The 24,575-nt window shown below is 48.6% G+C and overlaps 3 protein-coding genes across 5 annotated transcripts in view; all 3 read left to right on the top strand.

Annotated features, from left to right (window-relative positions):
• PRUNE1 (prune exopolyphosphatase 1) overlaps window positions 1–7,015 on the top strand; it is a gene marked incomplete at both ends in the record, with an annotated part of 32,982 nt that extends 25,967 nt beyond the window's left edge. For 2 of the 3 annotated variants that reach the window (XM_080692326.1, XM_080692328.1), the window contains 2 exons: window positions 1,466–1,624; window positions 6,587–7,015. In XM_080692326.1, the coding sequence (XP_080548452.1) occupies window positions 1,466–1,624; window positions 6,587–7,015 (588 nt within the window). The remainder of the gene's footprint in view (window positions 1–1,465; window positions 1,625–6,586) is intronic. The other variant, XM_080692327.1, reaches the window with a different exon arrangement.
• A 3,218-nt stretch (window positions 7,016–10,233) lies between these two features.
• Window positions 10,234–22,109, top strand: BNIPL (BCL2 interacting protein like; the record flags this gene model as incomplete). The annotated part of the gene is made up of 9 exons (XM_080692134.1): window positions 10,234–10,277; window positions 12,789–12,875; window positions 14,113–14,177; window positions 14,395–14,616; window positions 17,161–17,343; window positions 17,740–17,842; window positions 18,000–18,131; window positions 19,304–19,390; window positions 22,007–22,109. The coding sequence occupies 9 exons, from the start codon at window positions 10,234–10,236 to the stop codon at window positions 22,107–22,109; spliced, it is 1,026 nt and encodes a 341-aa protein (XP_080548260.1).
• Window positions 22,110–23,189: 1,080 nt separating this feature from the next.
• Window positions 23,190–24,218, top strand: LOC308260301 (protein MENT; the record flags this gene model as incomplete). The annotated part of the gene is made up of 1 exon (XM_080691607.1): window positions 23,190–24,218. The coding sequence occupies one exon, from the start codon at window positions 23,190–23,192 to the stop codon at window positions 24,216–24,218; it is 1,029 nt and encodes a 342-aa protein (XP_080547733.1).
• Between the last annotated feature and the right edge of the window lie 357 nt (window positions 24,219–24,575).

The following is a 24,575-nucleotide window of genomic DNA, read 5'->3' as shown; positions in this document are numbered from 1 at the left end:
TCATTCAACCTTTGAGCTATACCCCCCTTTTTTTATCCTTTATTTTGAAATAAGGGTCTCATTAAGTTACACAGGGCCTAAGTAGGGTATGGTTTGGAGGTAGAATGTCTCTGGGTTCCATTCTTAGTACCACAAAATAAGAAAGAAAAATAAGTGGTGATTTGGGAAAATTATAAAGACTGGGACAGAGGAAAGAGCTAAGGATATTTTGTCACATATCTGCTCGTATTTTCATGCTCTATTATTATTTTAGAATAAAATTATAAGACAAAGATCTTGTTTCATTGTAAGAACAGGAGAGCCTTGAAGATACCAAGACACATTAATTAATGTGTTTTAATTCTTTTTGGATTTTTTTTTTTAGCACTGTGGGATTGAATCCAGAGGCATTTTACCTCCAAGCTCTACCCCCAGTTCGATTTTTTTATTCTTAATTTTGAGACAGGGTCTCACAGAGTTGTGGAGAGCCGCATTAAGTAGCTGAGGATGGCCATGAATCCCGATCCTCCTGTCTCAGTTTTCCAAGTACAGGGATTCCAAGCTTGTGCCACCACACCCAGCACCCCAGCACTATTTTATTTTTTTATTTTTGGTGCTGAGGATTGAACTCAGGCATTCTACCTCAAAGCTATACCCCTAACCCAATTTTTTTTTGTTCTGGGGATGGAACCCAGGGACATTCTACCTCTGAGCAACACCCCCAACCCTATTTTTAAAATATTTTATTATTTTTCATGTATTTATTTGTTTGTTTGTTTATTTACTTATTGTTTGGTGGTACTGGGGGTGGAACCCAGAGGCTTTCTTACCTCCAGGCTATACTCCCAGACCTCTTGCTATATTTTATTTGGAAACAGGGTCTCACTAAGTTGCTGAGAGCCTCACTAAGTAGCTGAGGCTGGCTTCGAACAAGTGCAATCCTCCTGTCTCAGCCTCCCAAGCGTGGGGATTACAAGCGTGTGCCACTACACCCGGCTCTAGTTTTTATTCTTTATTTGGAAATGGTCTCACTGAGTTGCAAGGAACCTCTAAGTAGTAGTAGCTGAGGCTGTCTTCCCATCTCAGCCTCCCACATGCTGGGATAACAAGCATGCACCACACCTAGCTTGGCTTGTGTTTTGTGTGTGTGTGTCTGGGTCTGGAACCCAGGGGCATTTGACCTCCGAGCTACACCCCCTACCCTATTTTTTATTTATTTTGAAACCGGGTTTCACTGAGTTGCAGAGGGCCTCACTAAGTAGCTGAGGCTGTCCACAAACCACGATTCTCCGGTCTCAGCCTCCTAAGTACTGGGATTACAAGTGTGTGCCAACCACGCCCAGCTTGGCTTATGTTTTAATTGGCTTATGTTTGATAAGCATTGTCTCCCTATTTTAAAGACAAATAAACTTAAGTCCAGGACGTTAGTATAACTTCTCGATCATATTGCTAATAGGTAATGAGCTGATTTTATTTCCTCTCCCAGGCCTTTCTGCAGAGGTCTGGCCTCCTTGTGGACCTCAGTGCTTTCTGCCAGGCTCACAGCTATGATGCCCTGGTTGCCATGACTATCTTTTTCAATGCTCACAATGAGCCAGAGCGGCAGTTGGCTATTTTCTGTCCTCATGCAGCGCTTCGAATGACGGTGAGTCTCCATCCCTTCTCCAACCCCAGGCCTCACAGGGCTGAACTCACCTCCACGGCTCTACTCCACTCTACTCCACGGTTCTACTGCAGTGACCTTTCCTTGCTTCTTATCTTTATACACAGGTCCTTTGACCTGATTCTAGAACTTCCTCTTCCTGCTTCTTCCTCTGCCATTAACATGTGAATGTATGGGGGGATACTGGGGTTTTTTGGGGGATACTGGGATTGAACTCAGAGACATTCTATCTCTGAATTATATACCTCCAGCCCCTTTTATTATTTTGAAACATGGCCTCCCTGAGTTGCTGAGGCTGACCACAAACCTGCAATCCTCCTGTCTCAGCTTCCCAAGTACTCTGTTTATAAGCATGTGCCACCCTGTCCAGCTGGTACTGCGGATTTAACCCAGAGATGATCTGCCTCCAAGCCATTCCCGGCTCTACTTTATATTTTATTTTGAAACAGGGTTTCACTATATAATTGCTGCGGGTCTCACTAAATTGCTGAGGCTAGCCTAGAACCTTCCATTTTTCTGTTTCAACTTCCCAAGTACTGGGATTACAGGCATGTGCAACAATACACGGCTTCATGTGAATATTTTTATTTATTTATTTTTTTTTCAGTACTGGGGATGGAACCCAGGGGCATTCTATCTCCAAACTACATCCCCAGCCCTATTTTGTATTCTTTAATTTGAAATAGGTACCTCACAGCTGGGCGTGGTGGCGCATGCTTGTAATCCCCGCGCTTGGGAGGCTGAGACAGGAGGATCGCACAGGTTCGAAGCCAGCCTCAGCTACTTAGTGAGGCTCTCAGCAACTTAGTGAGACCCCGTTTCTAATAAAATATAAAATAGGTCTGGGAGTATTGCCCGGAGGTAGAAAGCCTCTGGGTTCCACCCCCTGTGCCACCAAAAAAAAAAAAAAAGAAAAAGAAATAGGGACCTCACTAAGTAGCTGGGACTGTCCAGGAACCGCGATCCTCCTGTCTCAGCTCCAAATGCTGGGATTACAAGCGTGCACCACCACGCCCGGCCCCATTTGAATATTCTTAATCATAGCATTGTTGAGAAAGGAGGATTCCAAAGAAAATTAGAGATACAATTCCTGCTTAGAAGGAGTTTGAAATCTGGTTAGAAGGAAATGTTGAGTCTGGAGTTAGAACTTGATTCTTGGCTTAATCATTAATTTCTCACTTCTAAAAATCATTTCTTGTCTTTCCACCCTATTGCCTTGATGATTAAAACATGAGGTGGGGGTTGTGTAGTTCCACGGTAGAGCGCTTAACTGGCTTGCGTGAAGCTCTGGGCTCAGCCCCAGCGCCATGGATGTGCCACTACTCACGGCAGGGATTAGCCATATTGTGTACTCAGGCGATTGAGGGCCAGGTTCATTTTCTTTCCTGATCTTCCATTTGGCTGCCACTGCCAGTTCCTCCCCTTTCTATCCCTGTGTTAGTTACTAATATGCCCAGGGAAAATTTTAAAAATGGGCATGACAAATTTAAGAATTTTTAAATTGAGCCAGGCATGGTGGCGCACACTTGTAATCCCAGAATTTGAAGGCTGAGACAGGAGAATCACGGTTCACTGACAGTCTCAGCTACTTAGTGAGGCCCTCCACATCTTAGTGAGACCCTGTTTCAAAATAAAGAATAAAAAATAGGGCAGGGAGTATGGCTCAGAGGTCGAATGCCCCTGGGTTCCATCCCCAGACCCGGAAAAAAAAAAAAAAAAGAATTCTTAAATTAAAATTTAAAAACTTAAGAATTTAAGCTGGGTATGATGGTGCACACCTGTAATCCCAGTGTTTGGGAGGCTGAGGCGAGATAGCAGATTTGAGGTCAGCCCTGGCAACTTAACGAGGCCATCAGCAACAGACCCTGTTTCAAACTAAAAATTAAAGTTGGGCCAGGGGTGTAGCTTAGAGGTAGAACACTCCTGGGTTCAATTCCTACTATCCCCCCCCCCATAAAAAACAGAAATGAGATATATGATCTAAAATGTTCTGTTTCTAAAATTTTATATATATTAGACATAATTTAGCCAGGGATACTGGTACATGCCTCTAATCCCAGTGCTTGGGAGGCTGAGTCAGGGAATCATAGGTTGGAAGCCAGCCAGCTTCAGCAATTTAGCAAGACCCTGTTTCAATTTTTTTTTTTTTTTTTTTTTTTTTTGTGGTACTGTGGATGGAACCCAGCACATTCTACCTCCGATCTACATCCTTAGCCCTTTTTTTTTTTCCTTTATTTTGAAACAGGGTCTCACTAAGTTGTGAAGAGCTTCACTAAGTAGCTGAGGCTAGCTGAAAACCTATGATCCTACTGTCTCAGCTTCCCAAGTACTGGGATTACAAATTGCGCCACCACACCCAGTTTTTGTTTTCTTTTGTTTTGGTACTGGAGATTGAACCCAGGGTCATTCTTCCCTCAGGCTACACCCCACAGCCCTATTTTTTATTCTTTATTTTAAAAAAGGGTCTCACTTAGCCTCAGCTATTTAGTGAGGCCCTTTGCAACTCAGTGAGACCCTGTTTCACAACAAAGAATAAAAAATAGAAGCCAGGCGTGGTGGCGCACGCTTGTAATCCCCTCGCTTGGGAGGCTGAGACAGGAGGATCGCACAGGTTCGAAGCCAGCCTCAGCTACTTAGTGAGGCTCTCAGCAACTTAGTGAGACCCTGTTTCCAAATAAAATATATAAAAAAATAAGGTCTGGGAGTATAGCCCGGAGGTAGAAAGCCTCTGGGTTCCACCCCTAGTACCACCAAAAAAAAGATTAAAAAAATAGGGCCGGGGGTGTAGCTCGGAGGTAGAATCCCATGGGTTCCATCTCCAGTACCACACACAAAAAATAGACACTGGGCGTAGTGGCGCACACTTGTAATCCCAGCATTCGGGAGGCTGAGATTAGAGGATCTTAGTTCACGGACTACTCAATTACTTAGTGAGGCTCTCTGCAACTCAGTGAGACCCTATTTCAAAATAAAGAATAAAAAATAGGGCTAAGGGTATAGCTCAGAGGTAAAATACCCCCTGGGTTCCATCCCCAGTACCACCTAAAAAAAAAAGTGTCTCACTAAATTGCAGAGGGTCTCACTAAGTTGCTGAGGCTGGCTGCATACCTGTGATCCTCCAGTTTTCCAAGTAGCAGGATTAGAAGCGTGAACTACCATGTCTGGCCTTTTTGTTTCAAAATTTATGTTCTGGGGTGTGTGTGTGTGTGTGTGTGTGTGTGTGTGTGTGTGTGTGTGTTACTGTGGGTGGTGGAACCCAGGGGCTTTTCTACCTCCAGGCTACACTCCCAGACCTATTTTATACTTTATTTGGAAACAGGGTCTCACTAAGTTGCTGAGAGCGTGACTGAGTAGCTGAGGCTGGCTTTGAGCGTATGCGATCCTCCTGTCTCAGACTCTCAAGTGCTGGGATTGCAACCATGTGCCACCATGCCTGGCTGTTTCAAAATTTAAAAAATAATAATTTTTTAGCCGGGCATGGTGGTATAACATTTGTAATCCCAAGACTTGAAGAATGAGATAGGAGGATCACAGGTTCGTGGCCAGCCTTAGCTATTTTAGTGAGGCACTCTGCAACTTAGAGAGCCCTTGTTTCAAAATAAAGAATAAAGCTGGGTGTGGTGGAGCACACTTGTAATCCCAGCATTTGGGAGGCTGAGACAGGAGGATCCAGGTTCGTGGACAGTCTCAGGTACTTAGTGAGGCCCTTTGCAACTCAGTGAGACCCTGCTTCAAAATAAAGAATAAAAAATAGGGCCTGGTGTGTAGCTCAGAGGTAGAATGCCCTTGGGTTTCATCCCCAGCACCACACACACACACGCACATACACACACACACACACACACACACACACAAAAAAAAAAAAAAAAAAGAATAAAAAAAAAGAAAAATGTATGGCTGGAGCCAGGCATGGTGGCACACACTTGTAATTCCAGTGCTTGAGAGGCTGAGACCGGAGGATCCCTGGTTCGCTGCCAGCCTCAGCTATTTAAGTGAGGTCCTCCGCAATTTAGACCCTGTTTCAAAAAAAGAATAAAAAGTATAGCTGGGGAATGTAACTTGCAGGTAGAATGCTCCTGGATTCAATGCCCAGTATGACAAAAACAAAACAAAACAGTAGGGCTGGAGATATAGCTCAGAGGTAGAATGCTCTTGGGTTCAATCTCTAGCACCACAAAAAAATAAATTAAAAAATATGTGTGTAATACTAAGGATTGATCCCCTGGGCTTTCTACCTCTGTGCTACACCCCCAGCCCTATTCTTATTTTATTTATTTATTTATTTATTTAGTGGTATTGGGGTTCCTGGAAGCCTTTCTACTTCTGGGCTACACTCCGAGACCTATTTTATGATTTTTTATTTTTGGAAACAGGGTCTCTTAAGCCAGCACGGCTGGCTTCGAACCTGCATGATCCTCCTGTCTCCGCCTCCCAAGCGCAGGGATTACAAGTGTGCGCCACCACACCAGGCTTTTTTTTTTTCTCAGTGGTACTGGAGATGGAACCCAGAGGCCTTCTACCTCTGGGCTACACTCCAGACCTATTTTATATTTATTTGGAAACAGCGTCTTGCTAAGTTGTTGAGAGCCTCACTAAGTAGCTGAGGTTGGCTTTGAACCCGCACAATCCTCCTGTCTCAGCCTCCTAAGTGCAGGGATCACAAGTGTGCACCACCACGCCTGGCTTATTTTTTAATTTTGAAGCAGAGTCTGGCTAAATTGCTGAGACTGTGATCTTCCTGTCTCAGTCTCCCAAGTACTGAGATTACAGGCATGTGCCACTATGGCTGATTTTTTTTTTTAAAGGGTGGGGGAGCTGGCGGTGTAGCTCTGACATAGAATGCCCTTGGGTTCAATCCCGAGTATCAAAAAAATAAAAAGTCCTCATCTCATCCCTTTGCTACACTAAGTTATATATCATTTCCCATTCTTGTCTCCTCTGCAGATCTGTGGAGTCCTGGAACATTCCCATTCCCCAGCCCTGCAGCTGACCCCTGTCCCAAGCACACACCCCAACCTCCAAGCCTATCTTCAGGGCAACACCCAGGTGTCAAGAAAGAAACTGCTGCCTCTGCTCCAGGAAGCCCTGTCAGCATATTCTGACTCCACAAAGATCCCTCCCGGGCAGCCCGACACAGCGGGTGTGTCCAGGGAACAGGTGGACAAGGAAGCGGACAGGGCAGGTAACTCGCTCATCTCAGGACTGAGTCAAGATGAGGAGGACCCTCCACTGCCCCCCACCCCCATGAACAGCTTGGTGGACGAGTGCCCCCTCGATCAGGGGCTGCCCAAGCTCTCAGCCGAGGCTGTCTTTGAGAAGTGCTCACAGATCTCGCTGTCCCAATCGGCCACCGCCTCCAGGTCAACCAAGTGACTGTGGCGGCGGGGAGGGGGCCACCGCGCGAGCCCCTCTGGTGCATGTGTTGGGGGGCGGGGGATCGCACGGCAGCCGAGTGTACTGTTCTCCTAACACTGGGGGGAGGGAGAAGGGAACGAAAGCAGCTGCTGGAAGAATGGCTTTCCGCCTTTTCCCTCCTGTCTATGCCAATCAGATGAGTTTTATTATTTAATTGTATTATTTAAATCTGCAGTGACTCTCCTCGATTCCATTTGCCAGGGGCACAGTGTGATATATCCATGTCCCAGCAGAGTAGGACAAAAAAGAATGTAGGCCCCAAAGGTGCCCTCAGGGAGCATTGGAGCACAATCCTTCCCTGTCATGGAACCAAACCTTCACTGACTGGCTCCGTGAGTTCACTGGTTCTTCCAAGTATTTATTGAATACCTACTTCTAGCTCCATAGAAAAGAGGGTGCACCTTGGAAACGTATTCCGGGTCTCGCCTTCACACTCTTCTTTCTGCCCACAGTGAGGTGGCGGTGTCTGATACAGAGATGACTTTCTCCCCTGAGCTTTTCGTGACTGTTTCGGGTCTTGTTTGGGAGTAGATTGGAGGCTGTTTTTTTCCGTCCTGATCCAGTGGCCTGGCTCTCTGTCCTGGAGCCGCAGGAACCCTGTGAACCCCTTAAGACCTCATTGGCCATTTCCCCAGACCGTGGCAGGACTGGAACGTTCATCCCGGGCCTGTCCCTGCCTAGTGGCTCTGTCTCCTGTCCCTCTCTTCCTCTGCTAAAGTTGAGAGGGAGCATGGAGTTCTAATACTGAGTGCCACGAACCAGGTCTTTTGGCGAGACATGCTACTCTCGGTCTCGTCTTCACCGTCTGTGAAACAGGGTTTGGACCACAGATGTTCCCTGGCGGTCTGCAATCTGCCACCTTTCTCTCCCCTCCGCTCTGAGTTCTCTCGTTTTCCCTGGGAATGCTCGGGAGCACTGGATTGTATTTATGTGTGATTGTACCAAGGGGTTTAGCCTCATGTAGCATGTACAGGGATATGACGCGTCCGTAGCAACCCAGCGGGGACCCCACCGCCCACAGTTCTGCATGTGTAGTCTCCTTTTCCCCTTGATGCTGACCCGCTCCCCTTCGCCTCCCCGTGTAAATTGCCAAGGGTGTCACTGAACGTGGGGTGTGTGATGGTTTGGGCATGGTTTGAGGGGCAGTCTGATTTTGAGGGTATGGTGTCTGTAGCCATTTGGAAGGTAGAAATAGTGGTTTGATCATTGAACCAAAGGAATTTATGTTTTGTAACTTGGGTACTTTATTTTGCATTTTGTTAAAGTATTAAATACTTTTTTCCTGTTTGGGGCCTCACTGTGTCTTTTTACAGCCATACTCAGTCCTTTCCCTCCAATAAGTGTTTCAGCCTCCAACAAATTCATCTCCCTCCTTCCTTCTGAATAGATGCAAAGTCTCCCTTCTGTTGACCCTCTTTTGTTGTTGTTGTTTTTGTTTTTATTTTGCAGCACTGGAGATGGAGCCCAGGGCCATTCTACCTCTGAGCTACACCCCAAGCCCAATTTTTGTTCTTTACTTTGAAACAGGGTCCCACTAAGTTGCAAAGGGCCTCACTAAGCTGAGGCTGTCCGCGAACCCGGATCCTCCTGTCTCAGCCTCCCATATGTGGGGATTACAAGCATGTGCCACCACGCTCAGCTTATCCTGGTTTTGCTTATGCTTGTAAGGCCCAGGGGAGCCTTACAACCAAAAGGGTGCCTCCTATTGCCTTTTTTTTCTTTTTTTCTTTTGGTAGTACTGGGGTAGAACCCGGGGGCCTATACCCTCAGCCTTATTTTATTTTATTTTGGGTTTTTTGTTTGTTTGTTTTGTTTTTTGTTTTTTGTGGGTCTGGGGATGGAGCCCAGAGGCATTTGACCTCCAAGCTACACCCCCTGCCCTATTTTTTTATTCTTTATTTTGAAACAGGGTCTCACTAAGTTGTGGAGGGCCTCACTGAGTAGCTGAGGCTGTCCGCGAACCGTGATCCTCCGGTCTCAGCCTCCCAAATGCTGGGATTACAAGTGTGCGCCACCATGCCCGGCTTTATTTTTTATTTGAAAAGAGGGTCTCACTAAGTTGCTGAGAGCTGTACAAAGTTGCTGAGGCTGACTCTGAACCTGTGATTCTCTTGTCTCAGCCTCCCAAGCACTGGGATTACAGGTGTGAGCTGTGATACCTGGCTTACATTGCCTTTAAGAAAATAAGAAGCCAAGAAGCCAGGCGTGGTGGCGCACGCATGTAATCCCCACGCTTGGGAGGCGGAGACAGGAGGATCACGCAGGTTCGAAGCCAGCCTCTCTGGTTTAAGAGACCCTATTTCCAAATAAAAGTATAAAATAGGTCTGGGAGTGTAGCCTGGAGGTAGAAGGGTTCCATCCCCAGTATCACCAAAAATAAATAAATAAGAAGAAAAAGCAACTTCTAGAAGGTTGTAAGGACTCTCTATAAGGAAGGGGAAAAAAATTGTCTCTTTAGGTTCACCCAAGACTAGCCACCCAGCTGGGCGTGGTGGCACACACTTGTAATCCCAGCATTCGGGAGGCTGAGACCAGAGGATCGCGGTTCACAGACAGCCTCAGCTACTAAGTGAGGCCCTCCGCAACCTAGTGAGACCCTGTTTCAAACATAAAGAATAAAAAATAGGGCAGGGGGTATAGCTCGGAGGTCAAATGCCCCTGGGTTCCATCCCCAGACCCGCAAAAAAAAAAAAAAAAAAAGACACCGGGCGTGGTGGTGCACACTGGTAATCCCAGCGTTCGGGAGGCTGAGACCTGGAGGATCGCGGTTTGCAGACAGCCTCAGCTACTTAGTGAGGCCTCTGCGACTCAGTGAGACCCGGTTTCAAAATAAAGAATAAAAAATAAGGCAAGGGGGTGTAGCTCAGAGGTCAAATGCCCCTGAGTTCCATCCCCAGACCCGCAAAAAAAAAAACCCAAAAAAAGACTAGCCACCCTAGAAAATTATTCTCCTCCCCCAAACGGAGGCGGGGCTTGTCTTTTGGGAAAACCTGCTCCCTGGGAGGGGAGGTAGCAAAACCTGTTTGAAGATGAGGTTACCTCCCTTCCACACCTCCCTCCTCCAGAGTCCAGAGCACCAACAGCTGAGACAGAAAGGGGGAAGAGGTTGGGGGTTGGGACAACCAGCTCCCCCGCAGCTCGAGTGCTTAAAGAAAAAGACAAGAAGACTGGTCAAGATGGGAACCATGCAAGAGGCAGGCGAGAAGACCTTAGGTTTCGGGTAAGTAGGAACTTGGCTCGCTTGATTACGGACGGAGGAAGGGACTTTCCCACAAGGTCAGACCTCAGCGGTTCCTCTGAGGAAAAAGTAAGAACCTGCCGAGAAGGATAGGGCGGCATCCGGTAGGAAGTGTCTCCATGGTAAGGAACTTTTTATCATGGGAGATTTGCTTGTGTGATTTTCTTTTAGTTTTTACACTCCCAGGGATTGAACACAGTTGAGTACTATTCCACCGAGTAGCTACATCCCCAGCCCTTTTTTTATTTTGAGACTCTGGTTCTCACCAAGTTGCCTAAGCTGGCCTTGAACCTGCCATTCTCCTGCTTTGGTCTCCTAGGTAGGTGGGATTACCGGCGTAGGCTACCACATCTGGCATGGATTGAGGAACAGGGGATTTTTTAAACATGATCATTCCCTGGTTAAAAAGACAAACCAGGTGTGGTGACGCATTCTTGTAATCCCAGTACTTGGGAGGCTGAGACAGGAGGATAGCAGGTTTGAGGCCAGCCTCAGCAACTTAGCGAGGCTTTCAGCAACCTAGTGAGATCTTGTTTCCAAATAAGATATAAAATTGAGCTAACCTAGTGAGATCTTGTTTCCAAATAAGATATAAAATTGAGTTGGCTTGCTGGGCATGGTGACGCACGCTTGTAATCCCCCCACTTGGGAGGCGGAGACAGGAGGATCGCGCAGGTTCGAAGCCAGCTTAAGAGACCCTGATTCCAAATAAAAATATTAAAAAAAAAATAGGTCTGGGAGTGTAGTCCAGAGGTAGAAGGGTTTCCAGGAACCCCAATACCACAAAAAAAAAAAAAAATTGGGCTGGGGGTAGAGCTTAGAGTAGAATGCCTCTGGATTCAATCCCCAGTATCAAAAAAAGTTTTTATATCTTTGGGGGTTGGGGGGTGCACACGCTCACATGCGTAGGGATTGAATTCAGGGCCACCATTCACTTATATTTATTTTGTGGTGCTGGAGATTGAAACCAGGGACATTCTGCTCCAAGCTCTTATTTTTTATTTTGAAACAGGATCTCACTAAGTTATGGAGGACCTCACTAAATTGCTAAGGCTGGCCAGGAACTTACAATCATAATAAATATTCTCTCCCTCCTTTTATTCCTTTGTTTTATTTTTTCCCCTTTATTCTAAGAATTGAGTCGAGGGGATTTGCACAGGCTAGGCAAGTGCACTACACTTCTGGCCCCCACTTAAATTTTTACACTTTTATTTAGCTGGGCATGGTGGTGCACGCCTATAGTCCTGGTACTTGGGAGGCTGAGACGAGGATCTCAGGTTCATGGCCAGTTTTAACAACTTAGTAAGACCCTCAGCAACTTAGCAAGACTGCTTTAGAATGAACAAATAATGCTGGGCATGGTGGTGCGTGCTTGTGATCCAAGTATCTGGGAGGCCGATCGCAGGTTTGAAACCAACGTAAGTAGTCAGACATTCATCAACCTAGCAAGACCCCGTTTCCAAATAAGAAATAAAATTGGGCTGGGGTGCAGCTTAAAGGGAGAATACCTCTGGGTTCAATCCCCAGTTCCACAAAAAACAAACAAATAAGTGAATGAATAAACCAAGTAGAGCTGGGAGTATGGCGAAGAGGTAGAACACTCCTAGGTTTAATCCCCAGTACCATACACACACACACACACACACACCACACACCACACACACACACCACACACACACACACACACACCACACCACACACACACACACACACACGCATTTTGTAATACTGAGGCTTGAACCCATGGGCGTTCTACTCAGCACTAAACCCCAAGTCCTATCTTTAACATTTATTTATTATTTATTTATTGGTACTGGAGATTGAGCCTAGGGCTATTCTGCCTCCACAGTACACCCACAACCCTTTTTATATTTTGTTTTGAAACAGGGTCTCGCTATGTTTTCAAGTCTGGCCTTAAACCTGCAATCCTCCTGTCTCAACCACCCCGGTGTGGGGAATGTAACATATGCCACCAGGCAGCACCTGTTCTTGATTTTCTAACTTCGACTGTCCAGAACAGCCATGAGGAATGACCCAGGACTGAGTTTAGGCTCAGGTTTTCCTTCCCAGCCAGGCTCTGGGACCTTCCCATGGCCCCTGCCCTCCGCCTTGCTGTCTCCCCAGCCACTCCCCTGGGCGGTAGAGGGAAGGCAGGCCTGACGAGCCAGGGAGAACTGGGCAGGTGTAGCTGGGTTCCAGCCAACAGTAATGCAGGCTGTCTCTCCCCCTGCAAGGTAGGTGGAGCCACTGGCGGAAAGATCAATATTAGCTTTACTTTGCATCTTCTATTCTTAAACCCAATAGTAGGTGATCTGCCTCTAGCAAGTGGTGACGGTTGGAGAAGCCTCTGCATGGGAGACGAGCGATCTGAGTTCTGTCTGTCCTGTAATTACTGCTCTTCAGTCGTGTCTGCTACCTTCTGTCTGGCTCCCTTAGGACCCTGTCTGGGTTGCCTCGTGGTAATCTTTTCTTCCTGGGACTGTCTTGGGGCAGGGAGAATGCAGAGACAGCAGCAACAGTACCCCTGAGGTCCGGAGGACTGGAGCTGAAGGAGGAATGGCAAGACGAGGAATTCCCTGGGTGAGGAAGGCTGGGAGAAGGGAAGGGTGTTCACAGACAGGGAAGGGACTGGGAATGAGGATCAGAGGGCGAAAAACAGATAGAAACAAGCAAAGAGCCTCAACAATTTAGCAAGACCCTGTTTCAAAGTTTTAAAAAAATGTGCTGGGGGTGTATTCATTTCGAGTCACCCCCTCATGCCATTTTGGCATGGGGCTGCATTTCTATTTTCTGTATTTCTTTCTAATAAACTTCTTTAAATCTTAAAAAAAAAAAAAAATGTGCTGGGCGTGGTGGCGCAGGCTTGTAATCCCAGCATTCGGGAGGCTGAGACAGGAGGATCCGGGTTCGTGGCCAGCCTCAGCTACTTACCGAGGCCCTTTGCAACTCAGTAAGGGCCTGTTTCAAAATAAAGAAGAAAAAATAGGATAGGGCTGGGGTGCAGCTTGGAGGTAGAATGCCTCAGGGTTCTATCCCCAGTACTGCAAAAAAAAAAAAAATGGGGGGCTGGGGTGGAGCTGGGAGGTAGACGGGAATAGGGGTGATAAATCAAGTGTCCTGGTGCAGGCCTGTAATCCTGGTACCTGGGAGGCCGAGACAGGAGAATGCAGGTTCAAGGGCTAGGCTCAGCAACTTAGTGAGTCCCTGTTTCAAAATTTAAAAAACAGAGCCAGGCGTGGTAGTGCACGCTTGTAATCCAGCTTTGGCGAGGCTGAGACAGGAGGATCACACCGATTCTAAGCCAGCCACAGCTACTTAGGCCCTCTGCAATTCAAACCCTGTTTCAAACTAAAGAATAAAAAATAGGGTTGGGGGTGTAGCTTGGAGGTAGAATGCCCCTGGGTTCCATCTCTAGTACCACCAAAAAGGGGGAAGGGGGGAAGATGTAGCTTAGCTTAGAGACAGAATGCCTCTGAGTTCAATCCCCAGTACCAAAACAGAAAGAAAAAAGACAGAAATGATATAATCATGGTTGAGCAAGACAGCTGATTGATACCTAGCTTAATGCCTTTATCTTTTTCTCTGCCCTCTTTTTTTTTTTTTTTGGTGGTACTGGGGTTCCTGGAAACCCTTCTACCTCCGGGCAACACTCCCAGACCTATTTTATACTTTTTTAAAAATTGGAAACAGGGTCTCTTAAGCCAGCAGGACTGGCCTCGAACCTGTGCCATCCTCCTGTCTCCGCCTCCCAAGTGCGGGCATTACAAGCGTGCGCCACCGCGCCCGGCTCTGCCCTCTTTTAATCTTTCCTTTCTAGACTGCTACCTGAGGAGGCTGGTCCCTCTGAAGATCCCGAAGACCCTCAAAGAGAATTAGAGGCAGGTAAGTAAAGAGCATTGGCCTGGAGGCCTTGACTGTAGTCAATTGATGGTCTGTGCCACCACCAGCCCTTTGCAGTTCTGTCCCCTCTTTTCCCAGTGTCCTGTGCCACTTCCTTCTTAGAGTGCACCCCACCTCATTCTAGAGACAGGAAGTCTGACCACCAGCAGCACCCCAACTCATGCACATCTGTCTGTTTCTCCGCTTCCTCCAACCCCAGGCACCCCCAGCACTTTAGCGCTGTGCGGCCAGCGCCCCATGCGGAAGCGTTTGTCTGCCCCAGACTTACAGCTGGATCTGACTGCGGGGCCTGGAGACAACGGAGTCCCTCCCACCGACTCTGCATCCTCCTCCGAGGGCAGTTCAGACCTGGAAGTGGACGGACTGGAGACACCTTCAGACTCGGAGCAGCTGGACAGCGGACATGAATTCGAATGGGAAGGTGAGAAGGACAGGGCAGAGCTGGTACAAGTAGAGACCGGGGAGGCTGGACACGTGGCAGAGCTCTTGAGAAGCTGAGACAGGAGGATTGCAAGTTTGAGGCCAGCCTCAGAAACTTAGCAAGACCCTGTTTCAGCATTCAGGAGGCTGAGACCTGAGGATCACCGTTCGCAGACAGCCTCAGCTACCTAGTGAGGCCCTCTGCAACTTAGTGAGACCCTGTTTCAAAATAAAAAATAGGGCAAGGGGTATAGCTTGGCGGTCAAATGCCCCTGGGTTCTATCCCCAAACCCGCAAAATAAATAAATAAATAAATAAATAAATAATAACAATAATAATAATAAAAAAAGGGAAGCTGGGCATGGTGGTGCACTCTTGAGCTCTACCTTGAGCCTGTTTGTTTGTTTGTTTGTTTGTTTGTTTGTTTGTTTTTGGAAGAATTAAAGAAGTTTATTAGAAAGATAGAAATACAGAAAATAGAAATACAGCCCCATGCCAAAATGGCATCGGGGGGTGACCCGAAATGAATACACCCGAGCCTTGTTTTATTTTTATTTTGAAGCAGGGTCTTGCTAGGTTGATAAGAGTCTCACTACTTGCTGAGGCTGTCCTCGAACCTGCAATCCTCCTGTCTCAGCTTCTCAAGTACTGGGATTACAGCATGCACCGCCATGTCCAGCTCAGAAAGGTTTTAATCAGGGGAGTAATATAGTCAAATTTAATGATTCTGAACAGGGCATGGTGGTACATGCCTTTATTTACTTATTTACTTACTTAGTGGACATGGGGATGGAACCCAGAGGCATTCTCCCTTAGCATTACACCCCAGCCCAATTTTATTTATTTGGAACCTGTGATTCTTGTTTGTTAACCTCCCACTTATTGGGATACAGGCATGCACCTCCACACCAGGCTTTGTGCATGCCTTTAATACTAGTACTTGGGAGGTTGAGGCAGAAGGATCACAGGCTTGAGGCCAGCAGCGTGGGGTAACTTAGTGAATCCCTGTTTCTAAATAAAAAAGGAGGCCCAGCGTGGTGGAACAAGCCTGTCATCTGAATACTTTGCAGGCTGACACAGGAGGATTGCAGGTTTGAGGACAGCCTCAGCAAGTAGTGAGACTCTCATCAACCTATTAAGACCCTGTTTCCAAATAAGAAATACATCAGGCCGGGCGTGGTGGTGCACGCTTGTAATCCCAGCATTTGGGAGGCTGAGACCGGAGGATCGCGGTTCGCGGACAGCCTCAGCTACTTAGTGAGGCCCTCTGCAACTCAGTGAGACCCTGTTTCAAAATAAAGAATAAAAAATAGGGCAGGAGGTGTAGCTCGGAGGTCAAATCCCCTTGGGTTCCACCCCCAGACCCACAAAAAAAAAAAAAAAAAAAAAAAGAAATACATCAGGTTGGGGTTGTAGCTCAGAAGTAGAATGCCTCTGGGTTCAATCCTTAGTGCCACACACAAAAATAAATAAATAAAAATAAAGATAAGCTGGGCATGGTGGTGCATACTTGTAATCCCAGTATTGGGAGGCTGAGATATGAAGATCACAGGTTTGTGGACAGCCTCAGCTACTTAGTGAGGCCCTCTGCAACTTAATGAGACCCTGTTTCAAAATAAAGAATCAAAAATAGGGCAGGGAGCTGGGCGTGGTGGCGCACACTTATAATCCCAGCATTTGGGAGGCTGAGACCAGAGGATGTCGGTGTGCGGGCAGCCTTAGCTACTTAGTGAGGCCCTCTGCAACTCAGTGAGACCCTGTTTCAAAGTACAGAATAAAAAATTTGGCAGGGGATGTGCCTCAGAGGTCAAATGCCCCTGGGTTCCATCCCCAAACCCGCAAAAAAAAAAAAAAAAAAAAAAAAATAGGGCTGGGGGTGTAGATCAGAGATAGAATGATAGAATGTCCCTGGGTTCCATCCCCAGACCCAATGAATGAATAAATAAATGTAATAAATAAATAAGAGCTGGGGGTATAACTCAGTGGTAGAATGCCCTTGGGTTTAATCCCAGAAAACAATAGTCTCAGGGGATATGCATACAATTTTTTCCCTTAGGAAGTTAGGTGGATGATGTCATTCATCAAGATAAGAAATTTGGCCAGGCGTGGTGGCGCACAATTGTAATCCCCATGATTGAGAGGATGAGACAGGAGGATTGCGCAGGTTCAAAGCCAGCCTCGGCTATGCAGTGAGGCCCTCAGCAACTTAGCGAGACCCTGTTTCCAAATAAAGAATAAAAAATAGTAGCTCCGAGATAGAATGCCCCTCTGGGTTCAATCCTAGGTACCGCAAAAAAGAGAGAGAGAGAGAGAGAGAGAGAGAGAGAGAGAGAGAGGGAGGAAAAAGAGGCTGAGAGCTGGAGAGTTAGAATCAAGACCCAAGAAACCTGAGTTTCGGCACAAAAAAGGAATCCTGGATTTCGGCAAAAAAAAAAAAAAAAAAAAAAAGGAAGAGCAGGCTGGCATAGTAATGGGGATGTGGGGAAGTTACAAGCTGCTTCAGGGGAGGTCCGCTCTGGCAACTCTTCTAACCCCTCTGTTTCAGATGATCTGCCCCGGGCAGAGGGTCTGGGGCCCGGAGAGGCAGCCGAAAGGCTGGGCCGGGGTTGTGTCTGGGATGTGGCTGGAGAAGATGGTCATCGCTGGAGGGTATTCCGAACAGGACAGCGGGAGCAACGAGTGGACATGACAGTCATTGAGCCCTATAAGAAAGTCCTGTCTCATGGAGGTAATGGCCATTGGCTGTGGCAGGACAAGGACATGGCTTTAGCTGGACGTGGTGGTGAACTCTTGTAATCCCAGGCCTAGGGAGGCTGAGACAGGAGGATGGCAGGTTTGAGGACAGCCTCAGCAAGTAGTGAGACTCTCATCGACCTAGCAAGACCTTGTTTCATAATAAAAATAAAACAGGGATGGGGGTGTAGCTTAGAGATAGAATGCCCCTGGGTTTGATCCGTAATACCACCAAAAAAACAAAATAAAAAAACATGACTTTTTTTATTAAAGCAGCTAAGCTAGATACTCTGCTGTTGGATTTAGCATCCTTCCTACAACTTCCAGAGACCCTCAGTGTCCATCCCACAGTATGTATTTGTGGCCTGAATTTTTCCTGTATCGTCCCTAGGTTATCATGGCGATGGCCTCAACGCTGTCATCCTCTTCGCGTCCTGCTATCTCCCTCGAAGCAGCATCCCCAACTACACCTATGTTATGGAGCACTTGTTTAGGTGAGGCAAGAAGCTGAAGGGCCACAGGGAGGGAATTAGGGAGGAAGAAGTAAGGAAAGAACCCGTCCAAGACCGGCAGCCGCTTGCAGAGTGGGCAGGACGGTCCTGTCCCTCTGAAACATACAACCCAAGTCGTCCCTATGAAATCGCCCCCCAGGTATATGGTGGGAACTCTGGAGCTGCTCGTGGCTGAGAATTATCTGCTTGTCCACTTGAGTGGAGGCACAAGCAGGGCCCAGGTGCCTCCCCTGGGCTGGATACGCCAGTGCTACCGCACCCTGGATCGCCGGTGAGACCCGGGCCGCGGGGCTGCGGCTCTCGGTCATCTATTTGCCTTCATCTTTTCATCTTTCTTCTTTCATTTAGTCCATTCCTGTTTTCTTGTTCCTATTCTCTACTTTCCAAGCCTCTTCTGTCCTCTTTTGGGGTCAGGGAAATTGAATTTCGAGGCTTGCCTTTACTACTTACTAGCTATATGATTTTGTGTGTGGGTGGGTGGGTGGGTCTGGGGGTGAAACCCAGGCGCATTCTACACCCCTTGCCCTATTTTTTATTCTTTATTTTGAAACAAGGTCTCACTGAGTTGCCTGTGAACCGCCATCCTCCTGTCTCAGACTCTGGAATGCTGGGATTACAAGCACACACCACCACGCCCAGCTGCTATATGAGTTTGGACAAGTCCCTCTGGGCTTCAATTTTCTTATCTGTAAAACAGCAATGATGCCTTTGCCATGGGCCTTTGTGCAAGTCCAGTGGGTCAGCGTGTGGCAGTGCTGGCCCTCCTCTCCTCCCAGGCCTGCCTCTGCTCCCTCCTTCCTTTTTTTCTCCCTCACCTGCCTGTCTCTTCCGTGTTTCTTTTGCTTTTTCCTTCTTAGTTTCTCCCATCTTCCCTTTGCTTTTTTTTTCTATTTCGTCTTGCCCTCTTCCTTTTCCCTTCCTTGTTCATTTTTTCTCACTCTGAGTTTTATAAATAGTCATGGCCAGGGTGGGATGGAGAAGTTTGCAAAAGAAACTTCTGCTGAGAAGGTAGGGAAGAGCCGGGCGTGGTGGCGCACGGCTGTAATTCCAGTACGTGGGAGGCTGAGACAGGAGGATCATGGTTCGAAGCCAGCCTCAGCTACTTAGTGAGGCCCTTTGCAACTCAGTGAAAATAAAGAATAAGAATTAGGACTGAGGGTGTAGGTCGGAGATAGAATTTCCCTGGGTTCCATCCCCAGTACCACCAAAAAAAAAAAAAAAGGTGGGGCAGGAGGGACGGGAAGGCGGTAGAGAAGTCAGAGCTGGGGGATTCTGAAAGGAGTTTCCTACACATGAGGAGTATTGGGGGCTGAATAAGATGAGGCCAGAGAGATCCAGAAGTTAGAGAAGCCCAGGAGGTGGAGGTGGAGGAGAGAGCTCCCTCTGATCTGAGGCATGAAGATGGGACGAGAACTGGGGTAACCTCATCAAACTCTTCTTCAGGCTTCGAAAGAACCTGCGCGCCCTAGTGGTCGTCCATGCTACGTGGTATGTGAAGGCGTTTCTGGCACTGCTCCGGCCCTTCATCAGGTACTAGCTCTGGTAAAAAGACTCCTCTTTTCTTTTCAAAATCGTGACTAAGAAGAAGCTGGATGTAGCCGGGCGTGGTGGCGCACGCTTGTCATCCCAGCATTCGGGAGGCTGAGTCCGGAGGATCGAGGTTCACGGACAGCCTCAGCTACTTAGTGAGGCCCTCCGCAACTCAGGGAGATCCAGTTTCAAAATAAAGAATAAAAAATAGGGCAGGGGGTGTAGCTTGGAGTTCGAATGCCACTGAGTTCCATCCCCAGACATGCCAAAAAAAAAAAAAAAAGGAAGGAGGAAGAGGAGGAGGAGGAGGAGGAGGAGGAGGAGGAGGAGGAGGAGGAGAAGAAGAAGAAGAAGAAGAAGAAGAAGAAGAAGAAGAAGAAGAAGAAGAAGAAGAAGAAGAAGAGGAAGAAGTAGTAGTGGTAGTAGTGGTAGTAGTAGCAGCAGCAGCTGGGTGTGGTGCAAATGCCTGTAATCCCAGTACTTGGGAGGCTGAGACAGAAGGATCATGGGTTCACAGCCAGCCTCAGAATCTTAGCAAGGCCCTCAGCAACTTAGTGGGACTCTAATTCAAAACAAAAAATGAAGCCAGAGTTGGGCGTGGTGATGCAGTTTGTAATCCTAGCATTTGGGAGGCTGAGACAGGAAGATCTAGGCTCAAGGACAGCCTCAGCTACTTAGGCCCTTTACAACTCAGTGAGACCCTCTTTCAAAATAAAGAATAAAAAATAGGGCTGGAGGTGTAGCTTGGAGGTAGAATGCTTCTGGGTTCCATCCTCAGTACCACAGTAAAATAAAATAAAATAAAAAATAGGGCTGGGGGTATCGCTCAGAGTTAGAATATAGGTTCCATCCCCAGTACCACAAAATAAATAAATTAATTAATAAATAAATTAATAAGCCAGGCGTGGTGGCACACACTTGTCATCCCAGCTTTTAGGAGGTTGAGACAGGAGGATCAAGGTTCTCAGACAGCCTCAGCTACTTAGTGAGGCCCTTTGCAAAATAAAGAATAAAAAAATAGAGCTGGAAGTGTAGCTTGGAGGTAGAATGCCTCTGGGTTCCATCCCCAGTACCACAAAAGAAAGAAGGAAAGAAAGAGAGAAAGAAATAAAGGAAGAAAGCCAGCCAGGCATGGTGGCACACACTTGTAATCCCCATGCTTGGGAGGCTGAGACAGGAGGATCACACAGGTTTGAAGCCAGCCTCAGCTACTTAGTGAGGCTCTCAGCTACTTAGTGACACCCTGTTTCCAAATAAAGTATAAAATAGGTCTGGGAGTATAGCCTGGAGGTAGAAATGGCTATACTTATTTATACAGTATAAATAAATAAATAAATAAATAAATAAATAAATAAATAAATAAATAAAGCAAGCTGGGGATATAGCTCAGGGGTAATATGTCCCTGGGTACCCCAGTACCACATTAAAAAAAAAAAAAAAAGCAGGGCATGGTGGCACATACTTGCAATACTAGTACTTGAGAGGTTGAGACAAGAAAATCATTCAGGTTCAAAGCCAGCCTCAGCTACTTAGTGAGGCTCTCAGCAAGTTAGTGAGACCGTGTTTCCAAATAAAATAGAAAATAGAGCCAGGCATGGTGGCGCACACTTGTAATCCCAGCATTCGGGAGGCTGAGACCAGAGGATTGAAGTTTGCGGCCAGCCTCACTCACTCAGTGAGGTCCTCTGCAACTCAGTGAGACCCAGTTTCAAAATAAAGAATTAAAAATAGGGCAGGAGGTGCAGCCCAGAGGTCGAATGCCCCTGGTTTCCATCCCCAGGCCCGCAAAAAAAAAAAAAAAAAAAAAGAAAGAAAAGAAAGTAGATCTGGGGGGTGTAGCCCAGAGGTAGAAGGACCCTGGGTTCCATGTCTAGCACCACACAAAAAAGAAATTGTGTGTGTGTGTGTGTGTGTGTGTGTGTGTGTGTGTGTACACATACATACATACATGTATGTATGTAACCCAGTACTTGGGAGACTGAGACAGGAGGACTGCAGGTTTAAGGCCAGCCTCGGCAACTTAGTGAGAAACCTTAGCACTTAGTGAGACCTGTTTGAAAATAATAAACCTGAATGTGGTGACACACCTTTGTCATCCCAGTACTTAGTAGGCTGAGACAGGAGGATTACAGGTTTGCGGCCAGCCTCAGCAACTTCGTGAGACTTTATTTCAAAATAAAAATAAAAGCTGGGCGTGGCGGTGCACGCTTGTAATCCCCATGCTTGGGAGGCTGAGACAGGAGGATCCCACGGGTTCGAAGCCAGCCTCAGCAACTTAGTGAGACCCTGTTTCCAAATAAAATATAAAAAAGGTCTGGGAGTCTAGCCCGGAGGTAGAAAGCCTCTGGGTTCCACCCGCAGTACCACCAAATAAATAAATAAATAAATAAATAAATAAATAAATAAATAAATAAATAAAATAAAAATGAAATAAGGCTGGGGTGTAACTCAAAGGTAGAATGCCCTTGGGTTCAATCTCCAATACAAAAAAAAAAAAAAATCTTACCGCACCCTCATTCTAGCCTTAACTAACTGAACTTGCTACGTTCCCCTTTATAAGGCTCTCCAGGAGCCATCCTTCAGTATAACATATTTGGTGTATTCTCTTTTTTTTAGCTCCAAGTTCACACGGAAGATCCGTTTTCTGGACAGCCTTGGGGAGCTGGCGAAGCTCATCTCCCTGGATCACGTCCACATCCCGGACGCTGTCAGACAGTGAGTCCTGCACTGGAGAATGGCCCTTGGGGAGGGATGTGTCCGCGGCCCTAAGCCCTGGCAGGTCCAGCTTTCAGGTGTCTTGGTGCGTACACCCAGAGAAGAAATTAAGGACATTTCTGCATTCAGTAAGAAGAAAGGAAATATTAAATGTGTATAAGTACAGAGGCATCCAGGAAAGGAACCACCACAGCACAGAGATGAGGGGAAATTCACTCAGAAAGGAGGTGCGGGCAGTGAAGGAGAGTGCAGGCAGTGGGAGAGGAAGCTAGGGACAAAACGCTAAATAATTCCTGACTTAAGCACTCCACCTTCTAGCTCGAGTTCTTGGCTTCTCTCCCCACCCCCTACAGGCTGGACCAGGATCTCCACAGAGGGGCCTAGGCAGGACTGGAGAAGACTTAGAACCCAGCCAAGTCAGTACCCGCCCGCCCCCATCCCGGAGACAGCCCAGCTGGTTTGTCAGTCGGCTTGTCAATCAGCTCATCTTCTGCGGAGTGCCCCCTCCCTGATCCTGGCTTCTCGGCTGGAGATGCTGCAAGCAGGCCCCGCCCTCTGTGGGCTGCGAGGCGGGGTCTGCCCGTGAAAAGGCGTGGGATGCAGGGCGGTGGGGCCTCGGGCCAAGCAGCAGCATCTCTCTGGGTCTGTTCTCCCCCTCTGTGAGCGAAGGGCTGCAGCCCGCCCCCCGCCTCGGGGGATGGCCGCGGGAAGGCTCGGTGCCCACCGCCAGCCTGGCCGTGCGCGGTGCTGAGGGACCCCGAGCTCCGCCCTGCTTTCCTGCGGAGTCGCGTGCACCCCCTGGGAGCCTGGGAAGGAGCGCTTTCCAATCCTGTATTTTTCGCCACCTTAGTAAATTCGCACCTGCAGCGGTTAATAAACTGTCAGGAGACATTTGTCTGCGCCGAGGAAGCGAACGACCCCTGGGCCCTTACATCACAATCCCGGGTTCTGGCGGTCCGCAGCGCGCGGGCGGCAGCTCGGCCCGGGGCGGGTCAGGACCTGGGTGGGGCGCGGAGCCGCCAACGACAGGGCCGCGAGGCCAGGGACGCAGGCAGGTGGGGCGGCTCTGCCCGGCCGCGGCCCCATGGTCCCCGCCGCCGGCGCGCTGCTCTGGGCCCTGCTGCTGAGTCTGGGGCCCTGGGCGGCGGGGGCCCGAGACCAGACCCCCACCCCGGCGCCGACGGCAGCGGGCAGGCAGCGGGCCTCCCTCCGCTTCGGCGGCCCCGCCCGCAGCCGCAGGAGCACCGTGGGCCCCGCCCGGACCGGGTTTCCTCGGAAGACGAAGATAGTCCTGGAAGACGAGAATGACTTGGCGGCCACGGCCGACCGCAAGGCCGGGCCTGCGGCCGCGGAGCTCCTGGCCACCGTGACCGGCATCAGCCGGGCGGCGGGCTCCAACCGGAGCGCCGACCCGGACAGCACTTTGGAAGAGGGCGTGGTGATCGATGCCAGACCGAGCGAGAGGCCGACCGCGCCCCCGGCTTCTCCCAGTCCGCCCGGGACGCGGAGGTTCATAGCCAACAAGCAAGACCCGGAAATCAGGCTGAGCACGAGCCTGCCGCCCCCCTCCTCCAGGTCCAGTGGGGACGCGCAGACCGAGGCCACCCTGAGCCAGTGGACGACGGCCGGGGCCAGACCCAGCCGGTGGCCAGCCTCCTCCCGCACGGCCATGCCAGCCCCCGAGGATCTGCAGCTGGTGCTGATGCCCTGGGGCCCGTGGCACTGCCACTGCAAGTCGGGCACCATGAGCCGGACCCGGGCCGGGAGGCTGCAGGGCCTGTCGGGGCGCCTGCGCGTCGGGGCGCTGAGCCAGCTGCGCACGGAGCACCGGCCCTGCACCTACCAGCAGTGCTCCTGCGACCGGCTGCAGGAGGAGTGCCCGCTGGACGCGGCCACTCAGACCACCCCGGCCACCCCGGAGGAGACCACGCCCATGCCCCCGCTCCACCTCCGGCGCAGACCCAGCCCCCCGCCCCCCAGCCCGGACCTGGAGTTTTGGAAACGGGTCAGGATTGGCCTGGAGGATATTTGGAATAGCCTCTCTTCCGTGTTCACAGAGATGCAGCCAGTAAGTGTTCTGTTGATGAGCCAGGAGCTCTGTGGACGGATCTGAAAAGTCCTGATAAGCCTCCCTTCCCTGTTGCTGAGCCAGTGGCCGGCTGGAAGGAACTGTGACTTGGATACTGATTCATCGCAAGTACTGGTTGTTTATATTATTGTTGGCCATTAATTTTTTTTCTTACAGTACTGGGGATTGAACCCAGGGGGATTCTACCTCCTGAGCTATATACCCCCAGCTCTATTTTCTTATTCTTTATTTTGAAACAGGGTTTCACTACATGGCAGAGGGATTTGTTTTTTTGCTTTTGTTTTTGTTTTTTGGCGGTACTCAGGTTGAAACCCAAGGGCTTTTCTACCTCTGGGCTATACTCCCAGACCTATCTTATACTTGGAAACAGGGTCTAAGTTG

This window comes from Muscardinus avellanarius (genome assembly GCF_963383645.1).
Source record: "Muscardinus avellanarius genome assembly, chromosome: 3".
NCBI classification, from domain to species: Eukaryota; Metazoa; Chordata; class Mammalia; order Rodentia; family Gliridae; genus Muscardinus; species Muscardinus avellanarius.
Note: the sequence above shows the minus strand (reverse complement) of the source record. Positions and strands in the feature narration are given on the sequence as shown.